Raw genomic sequence first — 10,246 nt, 5'->3', positions numbered from 1 at the left:
TGAGGTCAAATGAGAAAAGCTAATCCCAAAGGAGCATACTGCATGATTCCATTTATGTAAAACACCCAGAAGAGGCATGTCTCCTGAGACGGATATTAGACTGGGGTTGCCTGGGGCTGAGGGAGATGGGGGGGGGCCTTGGGAGGTAGATAAGGGATGCAGGGTTTCTTTGGGGGGCTGATGGAAATGCTCCTAAAATTGACTGTGGTCACAGGTGACACCTCTCCAGACTAAGAGATACCGATCTACACACTTGGAATGGGTGAATTATATGATACATGAATTATATCTCAATAGCTTTTTAAAACTCCAAGGCACTATCCTAGATGATGTTCTTAATTCTCTATATTCGATGTATGTGTTATACTCATCTGAGTGCTCCATGCTTTTACAATGTAATCTTAATTAAAAGAAAAGAAGGCAGTGCCCTACTTCAACTGGTTTGTATAATACACTTCTGCACAAGTTATTCTGAATGCATGAAATAAATATATACAGAAATCCCACAGCCATTCCCAAAAGTGAAGATGAGAAATGATAATTTTCTGGAAACATTCCATTAAACACTATCCTCTGATTTTATCTGCTTGCCTCATCATGGTTAATACAGGGATCAAGAAATAAAATATTGTTCAACTAGAAAAAAAAAGTCTCTCACCTGTGTGAAGAACTGATGCACCAATTCTCCATTTTCCTAAGGGTATATAAATATACAATATATATATATATTATATATATAAATGCAAATGGCAGAATCGAAGTCAGAGTTTAAGAAACGAGTGCACTTAAAGATTAATAAAATTACAGTAAATTACTAGTAATGAAAATAAAAAAAGAAAGCTGTCCATGAAAATGAGCGTCCTAAAACACTTATACCTATGTATTAACTGTCGACACATTCAATTTCACCACATACCTGACTTGTGAGTTGATGTAAGTTGCTCATTTAAATCCTGGCCTCAAACTTGTAACCTTGGCACCAGTGATGATGACGAATGACGTCCAGCGGATTCCCCAACTTCAAGACCGCTTTTTGAAGCTGTCAGACCACCAGTTCTTGGTTGAAGCGTGTCCACACTGCCCTGAATAAGAGCCTTGTTAACTGAGGATTTTCATCAATCACTATTCCTATTACGCTATGATTAGTGAATAGATGACTCCAAACACATGTAATTGAAAACTATCACCATGGACAGCAACTCACCTTCTTTTCTCCTCCCTGAATGTGGTTACAGACCCAGAAGGGCCCCCACCAGCCTTCCTGATATTAAGTTCCTCAAGACGAAGGAGGCAGCCCACTGTCCACACCTGCCCCTCCCGATAAAATTCTGCAGAGCTTCACCACCTCACATCCAGAACGAAACAGGTGTGTAGGGTGGGACCAAAGCGGTGGAAAATTCCACACTGTGGGAACATTTTTCCTCTTTCTTTATTAGAGGCCTTCGATTAACATCAAGAGATCTTCACATATTCAATCCAGTGCTCAGTATCTTTCCAATAGAGGCCTTCCTCAGAAACGAAAAATGAGGCATTCCCCCCATTGCTGCTTATCTTTGTATATCTAGTCCGTAGTGTCTGTGGGTTAATCCCCAACTCCTAATTTATATTCCCTCCTCCCCACCGATTATACCCTTGGCTAACCATAATATTCTGCAAGGCATCTACTTGGGAAAGGATCTGAAAAAGAATGGATATATGTATACCTATACTGAATCAAACTTGCTGTTACATCTGAAGCTAATGCAAAATTGTAAATCAACTATATTCCAATATAAAAGAATAATGAAAATTTTAAAAATGAGGTTGCTCCCATGCCTTCAAGGAGCCTCGATAACCTGGCCTCCACCTGCCTCAGACCGCAGCCCCTACCACCCTCTCCTGACTCACCTACATTCCTGCTGCTCACGGAATCCTGCCACCCTCCATTTTTATTGGGCAAACTGGTATTCAAATGACAGTAATTGATCCTTAAAATGAGATATTAGGAGCAAATTTGTTTGTAAAAATGTTCTAAGTAAATAGCATAAATAGCAGTGGGAAGTTTAAAATCAAAGAAGAGCTTGGTTAAAGCTCACCACTTGAGTCCCAAATTATGATTTAATGACAAGTGTATTTAAATGACTTGTCCAATGAATTCTCAATTTAATGACAACTCTTAAAGAGTTGAGAGGCATAAGAAATAAATGATTCAAGCCTGAAATGTTTTCCAAGTTAATTCAAATTTACATGAATAAAACTAAAATTATACCAACAAATATGACAAAAAGGTATGACAAGCTACTGAAGCCAAAGTACGATATATAAAGTAATAGCATCTGGGAAAACTGGAATTGACTGTCAGGGTAAATCCATGTAACTGAAGCTTAATTTCAAAATATTCAGTTTAGGTTTGGAGCGTTTCTTTTATCTGCTTCATCATGATACTGACATGTGGTTACATAGAGATTAAAATTATTATCTGAATAGTAAATTAACTAATACCCGTCTATATTAAAAATTTAGAACTTAATCTCTTAAACATTTCATAAGCGACACGATGTCTCTACTCAAAGTGAAGCATCCTCTCGGGTCTAATTTTTATTTTGCTGGATACAAGGTGTGCTTTTAGTCTGTTTTAGAGACCATAGATTCACAGCCCGTGTATTTTTTATATTTCAGCTAGATTCAACATTTAGCCAGAATTAAGAATCACTTTGGATTTTCTTTCAGGAAATCTGAGAATTATTTTCCCTTCTGGATACTTTACTTCTCTTTCTGCTTTCTCATTTTCGTACTGACACATTCTCTCTTCTACATGCTTCCATTTGTTGATTACTCCTTGTTTCGTTCTCCAGCATCAGACCTTGTTCCTCATGTCAGCCTGAAGTTTTCTCAAAGTCTGCTGAAACTGGTCTTGGATGCTAATAACTATCTTCTCATTACTGTCGGCTCTGTTTTGTGCATCATCCAGTTGCTGTTGGAGCAACATGTTTTCACTCTGGAGTTGAGATAATCTTTCCTCTAAGGATTCCTGCTTTCCAAGGTATTCATTCACTTTGCCTTGTTCATTGAACATGTGTTCAATAACCTGCTTTTTGACACTGTGCTTCGTGTAAGTCTCTCTGGACAGTTCTAACATCAAAGTCTTTTCTCTGAGATCATCTGTCGTCTGATGCAGCTTGATTTTTAGCTGATTGAATTTATTTTTCACTTTAGAAAGTTGCTGGGAAAGCATCTCATTGTCACTTTTCAGGTTAGCCATATCGAACTTCATTTGGTCCTGCAAGCATAACCTCTTATCTTTTGCTTTCTGGGAGGCAAGTTCCAGGTCTCTTTGTGATGTCTGACCTTGATCATGATCATGTGTGGCAGGAGCCAGTCTAAAACGGTAGGATTCCACTTCTATTTCCAGTCTTTGTTTGCTTTGTTTTGCATTTTCCAGCTCAGGGTTTAGCATTGTATTTTCAGCTACTGGAACGTTAAGCTGGCCAGTATGCTGGAATATGGCCTTTGTCAACGTTTCCTTGTTCAATTTTATTGCCTCTTGAGGATAATCATTCTCTCCTTCTACAATTTCAATACCCTCAAAACATTTCTTTTCTTTTTCCTGGTTCTGATTATTCACTGTGTCTATTTCTAGTCTTGCCGTGGCAATTTCATCCTGCACGTGGTTTTCGCGCAACAGACCTTTTGCTTTTCTCCCACTATCAGAAACCTAAGTGAGACAAAGGAGACTTTTAGTTAGTACCCAATAAAATGACATTTCATCATTTCCTCTGAAATGCAAGACTAACCTCTATGTTTATACACTGAAAAGACTGCACCAAGTGGATCTCCAAATGGAAAAATGAGGTTCGATACAAACCTCAGACCTTATACAAGCAGAAATTCCCAAAGGTTCAAAAATTTAATTGAATACAATGAATCCATGAAAGGAAAAAGAAAGCCCAAGGGACTTTTCAAGAAGCTCAGAACTGGAAAGGCTTTTCTCTGAATTACAACAAACACAGAAAGCTTAAAAGATTTATAGATCTGACTACACTTAAAAATTGTATCTGATGTGGTATATTTATATAATGGAAGAGTACGAAGCCATAAAAAGAATGAAATAATGCTACTTGCAGCAACAAAGATGGACCTAGACATGCCCACACTCAGTGAAGTAAGTCAGACAAAGACCAGTCGTGTTGCTTATGTGTGGGATCTAAAGGAACTTATGACATAACAGAAAGAGACCCACGGACATAGGAAACAAACTTACTCACCATACAGGAAAGTGGGTAGAGGAAGGGATAAATTAGGAGGTTGGGTTTAACATATACCATTTTATATATAGACAAGTGTATATAAAATAACCAGTAAGGATCTACTGTACAACATAAGGAACTCCATTTAATATTCTACAAGCAGAATCTGAAAAGGAATGTGTGTGTGTGTGTGTGTGTGGGTTTGTGTGTGTATGTGTGTTAGTCTGTCATGTCCAACTCTTTGCGACCCCATGGACTGTAGCCCACCAGGTTCCTCTGTCCATGGGATTCTCCTGGCAAGAATACTGGAGTGGGTTGCCATTTCCTCCTCCACGGGATCTTCCCGACCCAAGGATCAAACCCAGGTCTCTTGCATTGCACGTGGATTCTTTACTGTCTGAGCCAGCAGGGAAGCCCCATTTATATAATATACACACACATATACATATATGTCTGAATCACTGTGCTGTATACCTGAAACTAACACAATATTGTAAATCAATTATAATTCCATAACAACACCACTCACTACCTTTAAAACCACTGCTTCTGATACCTCCTATACAGCTACTTCAAGTAAGAGCCTTAGCTCTGTATATATTTAAATAGATGGAATTTCATACAAAAATTATTTTCTTAAGAATATGCTACCTTTCTAACATTTTTAATAGGCAATTGTAAGGCTTATACCTATTGACAGCTATACTAGCACTTCTACAAACATCAATTAACTCATTAGCTATAATGATTCTGGAAAGGAAGACGTTAAAATTATATAAGTAAGCTGCAGGCTTTTCATCAGGTCTTCTGACTCTGTTAGTCCTCTTACATCAAACCACAGTTACTTCTCTAGTACAAACATATCAGTACAAAATAATCCTCCTATTTCATTCATGGTATATACACTAATGATAAATAAGGTAAAATTTAGAGAGCTCTTCTTAGAGAATCATGAGATTATTTGCAATAACTTTCATTCTCTCTTCATACTGTTTAAAATACTAAGATGGGGGAAATACAATGACAAACAATGATCACTAAATGTACACTATGGCACATCTATCACTGTTTTCAAAAGTTCCTTGTACTGACACAGGACACTACACAGAGCAGAGGGTCATTTGCTCACAAGTACAAGAATGACTTCCAACGTATGGTCTCTGAACTGCCTGTAGTTTTCTCCTTACCTTTAGTGGAAGTGATAAACTAACCTAAATCATCTATCAAGGAAGGGAAATCACGACCAAATGCCAGAATAGCTACTGTTAGTAGCAAGAGGTTTTTTTACTTTTTTTCCTTGGTGGGAGGGGGACTTTTATAAGTTTATTCTAAAGAAACAACTTTTTAAAGTGTACAAAAGTATTTTTACAACTGATGTCTCAGTTTTTATTAATTGAAAAAATGATATGAAAAGGCCGTTGATAGGGTACTAGTGAAAAAAATGACAGTGGAGCCAAGAACAGACTCTGATTTAGACACTGAAGGTGATGATGTGCAAGGAGTGACCGACACGCTCACTCCAGAGCACAGGGACTTTTGGTCGGGTAATGCAGTCGTCGGTGGAGCACACACGGTCCTGGCCTAAACCACAATCAGGGTCACGGCTCTGCGAGACAGTCGCAACAATTTTGAGATCAATTCCTATGGAAAATATTAAAGGCCTCTCCTTGGATGAGGCCATGGTGTGTCCCTACCTGACTGCTGTAGACCAATGGATTTGAATTACAAATACTACTTTCCCAAGCTCTTCCTGAGAGCTTCTCGTTGTGGGAGATCTGCTGCTAGGACCTCGGGGATGGGACCCGGTCCGTGTTTGAGAGGGACATTGGGTGGGGGAGTGAATTCCTCTGCTCTGAGATGCCACTTGGGAGCTCTGCAGAATGAAGGACAATCAACTTCAAGAGTGTTTGGTTTCTACCAACTGCTGGAAAAAATCCACAGGGAGCATTCCTGCACCTCTTGAGGATGCCAGTTAAAACACATCTTTCCTTGAGGACTCTACTGTGAGGGAGAACCCAGCTGGGAAACTGGAGCCAGCTCTGAGCTGTTCATGGGGCAGGTGGCCTGGAAGGCTGACGGGCACAGAGGGAGGGGGTCCACGACCCTCAGCCACCTGCCAGATGGCAACAGGGAATTTTTAGAGTAAAGCATGTCGCCATCCTCAGAAGCAGTTTCAGATGATTGAGTTAGGTTATCAAGGTCATTCACGTAATTAATTTGTTCTTTGACCTACACATAAAAAAATACTGGTTCACAAAAGTCCTCAAATATGTATAAAATATACCAAGTGTACAAAGGTGATAAATATCTTCATCAAAGCAAAAGCAGAGGCTTCTTAAAAGAACAGGTTTTTATCAACAGGATAACTTTATCAACAGAGTTTCTAAATTATGTTTTCAAAGTAAATGTCTCTTCAGCAAAGGAAGATTTTCTATTTTGCCACTATTCCTTTTACAAAGTATTTTTTAGAGGATAATATATTTTTTTTTTTACTATACCTTCTTCTTTTCATATGCTGTTTTCCTTGCAGGCCTAAAAAAAACAAATGATTCTTTTCAGGCTAAAATTTAATAACTCAAAAATATAAACAATACCTAAATGTTTGTTTTTTATATAACATCTTTGCATTCATAAGTAATTTCTATAAAAGGATGAAACAACAAAAAAGAGTAGCATTAAAGGACAAAGAAAATACACCTGTAATATTAATAAAACATTAAATTTAGATCAAAGGAAAAAGGAAAAAACCTAACACTACTTGCGTTATGTGATAGAAGCAGTATACCAGGGTTTTTTGCAGTTGTCATTTTTAATAAGAACTAACTTTTATGGCAATAAAACCTATTTCGGAAGTATTCCCTAAGTCCTTATAAGAAAGAAACCCATTTTTTATCACCATGATATTAGCTTTTTGAGGGCTTATTATGCAACGGCTATGCATTATTACAAGCATTTGACATGTCTTAAAGGCTTTTAATCCTCGCGATCATTCTGGGAGATAGGTAATATATTAGATCCTTTAGTTAGGAAGAAATGGAGCAAAGAAAGGCTGAAGAACTTGCCCAAGACCACACAGCAGTTCACCAACAGCCCAGAATTCAAACCCAGGAAATCTGGCCTGAACACTGCTGTTCCAAAATATGCTGAGAAATTGATATTGAAAAGTCTTTTTAAGTAATATGATACCAAATGAATCTATATTATTATTTCATGTCTAGCTATAACTACAAATGATAATTCTGAATCTTAAAACATATTTCTAACAAAACAAAAGACTTTAGATGTAGGCCAATATTGGAAAATCTATTTCAATAAAGATTTGTTTTTTGTAAAGAAATTCATCAATACACATTCATTCAACCATTTCTGCTGTTTCTTTATGCATCTGACATACACTTATTGAGCACATAATATGTGTTAATGAAACTTTTAGTACAGGAAGCATGGTTTTGTCATTTAGATCTTTATCATCCAAAGTAATAAACTGTAAAAGATTGTTAATTGTTTCTATTGAAAATAAACAAAATCCTCCCCTTTTCCCTGGAAGCTATAAACAACTATGAAGTTAATATGATGTGATGTTTCAGAGCACCTTACAAAATCATAGCTTACCCACGATGATACTATCAAACTAGAATCATCAAGGAATGATTAAATCCTATTCAGTATAACCTAAGTATTTGTAATTCATGATTTATATAATTTTAAAAAATCTATGTATGATAGAATTAACTTAAGTAATCATCTACGTATTCATTTACATTAAGAAATCTATGCTTCCAGAGCCCAATGACAAGGCCTTACCAAAATCTCATATGAACAGAAGTACATATGTACATAATATAATGTTATATAATAATAATGTACAATTAACTTATTGTAATAGTTTAAAGATAATGTCATACAATCAATAAGCTTTCTAATTGGGAAATGCAAATAAGATAAATCAGGAAACACTTCCTCCTTCTGGCTCATTTCCCAAGAGCATACACCATCTACAAGCTTCCCCTCTTAACATAAAACCAAGAACTCTTTTGAACTCCACATTCCTCTTCAGTTACCATCCAGGTCTCCATTGCCTGTCCCAGTAAGTATTCCCTACAGAGCTGTTTATGTGTATTCACTACAGTCCAGCTTCCAAGTGGACTATTTACTGAAATGACTTCTGGCCAAAGCCACGAATCCTCTCCTTAACCTTTCTGCAGTGTTCATCCAGTAGAGTTGAGGATTCTCTTCTCTTGGCCTGTATACTATATTATGCTGCTCTATTTCCAGAAGAAGTATTCAGTGCTAATATTTCTTCCCCTAGAAATAAAGAATTTGTCCATGTTACCTGCCATCATCTTGATCCACTTCCCTTAAAATGCTGTCATCATTCACGTGCAGCAGGCCACCAGTTAGTGAATCGGTCTTTTCAAATATTGGTGCAATCACACGTTCTTCCGGTGTCCATTTGTCATCATTCTTTTTCTTTACTCCCTTTCTGTGCACACCAGGATCGCTACTTTAAAAAGTCCAAAAAAAGCCAATGTTTTCAAATAATTCGACTAATAAAGAATAAAAAACCAATTCTTGTAAAATTCCAACTCTTACCCATATTAGTCATATGAAGTACCAACCATATGCAAGAAAACAAATTCTTCCTTCAAACAGAGATATATAATTATGGTACAATATGATATGTAAGAGTTGGCATATGAAAGTGATAAGTGAAATAAGGAAGGATTTGCAGAAGAAGTGAAGACAGAGGTCAAAAGGAAGAGAAAAGCGAGAAATCTTTCTACGGGGAGATTAGAATGTGAGTACACAGATCAGGCACACGGCATCTAGGTTGTTTCCTAGGAACCTGGAAGGAAAAGTACAAAATACATGGAAGAAAGTAGAGAGATGCTCTGGAAAGACATTGGGAAGAACCTCAAGGGCTACACTGAAAACCTGGAGTCCACTGCCTAAACACCACGACTCTTAGACATGGGAGTCATAATTAGATTTACACTATATTTTTTTGTTTTGCTTTTAAATACAGTAATGTTTAATTTAGGAATTTCCCTGGTACTCCAGTGCTTAGGAATCTGCCTGCTGATGCAGGGGGCACAGGTTCGATCCCTGGTCAGGGAAGATAGCACATGCACAGAGCAATGAATCCTGTGCTCCACAACCACTGAAGCCAGCACCCTGGAGCCCACTCAGCATCAAGAGAAGCCACCAAATGAGAAGCCCAAGCACTGCAGATGCAAAGAACCAGCGCAGCCAAATAAATTGAAAAAAAAAAAAAAACCCTCAAAGAAAAGGTAACACTTTAATTTAGATGATTTTTAAAATGACATGTGGCACATCCACCATGAAAGAAGAAATCAAATTTAGGCAGGGCGGGGGCAGTTTACTTGTAAACCACCCACATGGGTGACATCAGCATCATGGATGAAAGGCAGGTGCCTCATCGGCTCTCCCGCCACCAACAGCAATCTGGCTCCATCCATGGACATACCAAAGTGCTAGGAGAAAACTGCCAACCAAGAGTACTCTTCCAGAAAAGGTGTCTTTCAGAAATGAAGGAGAAATAAAAACTTTCCCAGACAAAGCAAACCTGAGGGAGTTCATCACCACTAGTCCCGCCTCATGAGAAACGCTGAGAGAAGCCCTCAGACTGAAATGAAAGGATGCTCATGTGACATAAATTTAACTTTACAACACACTGGTTAAGGCAAGTATGCAGTCAACTCCAGAATACTCTAATACTGTAACACGGTGGTATGTTAACAAAGGAACTCTAGTATTGAGGCTAAAGGACAAGAGTATTCAAAATAACTATATCCCTAGTGAAATATAAAATGTGTAAATCACAAACATTAGCTCAAGTTAGAAATGATTTTACAGGAAAGTAACAAATGACCTACTGTTAAATTTTGATATAGGCTTACCTATCAGAACCTTTATTCTCCATAGCAGGAAACGCCTGCTTGTTATTTCCTCGACTCCTTTCTCTGCTGAATCAGTCGACTCTCATCAGCAGCATCTTT

At 37.7% G+C, this 10,246-nt stretch overlaps 1 protein-coding gene across 1 annotated transcript; it reads right to left on the bottom strand.

Annotated features, from left to right (window-relative positions):
• Window positions 1-2,836: 2,836 nt before the first annotated feature.
• On the bottom strand, window positions 2,837-10,215 carry LOC132344752 (ankyrin repeat domain-containing protein 26-like). The gene is made up of 4 exons (XM_059884422.1): window positions 10,148-10,215; window positions 8,560-8,730; window positions 6,725-6,758; window positions 2,837-3,694 (listed from the first exon to the last, which is right to left on the bottom strand). The coding sequence occupies exons 1-4, from the start codon at window positions 10,168-10,170 to the stop codon at window positions 2,837-2,839; spliced, it is 1,086 nt and encodes a 361-aa protein (XP_059740405.1). The 5' UTR covers window positions 10,171-10,215.
• Window positions 10,216-10,246: the final 31 nt, after the last annotated feature.

The sequence above is a fragment of the Bos taurus genome, unplaced genomic scaffold (genome assembly GCF_002263795.3).
Source record: "Bos taurus isolate L1 Dominette 01449 registration number 42190680 breed Hereford unplaced genomic scaffold, ARS-UCD2.0 Leftover_ScbfJmS_1664, whole genome shotgun sequence".
Classification (NCBI taxonomy): domain Eukaryota; kingdom Metazoa; phylum Chordata; class Mammalia; order Artiodactyla; family Bovidae; genus Bos; species Bos taurus.
The sequence above is the reverse complement of the archived record's forward strand: the minus strand, read 5'-3'. Positions and strand labels throughout refer to the sequence as shown.

Bases quoted from the DNA above. Each gene is read 5' to 3' on its own strand.
- LOC132344752 (XM_059884422.1), bottom strand. From the start codon at position 10,170: ATGGAGAATAAAGGTTCTGATAG. The intron at 8,731-10,147 runs GTAAGCCTATAT...GACTTTTTAAAG, and splicing joins GAGAATAAAGGTTCTGATAG to TAGCGATCCTGGTGTGCACA. The intron at 3,695-6,724 runs GTATAGTAAAAA...TGTCTCACTTAG, and splicing joins CAGCATATGAAAAGAAGAAG to GTTTCTGATAGTGGGAGAAA.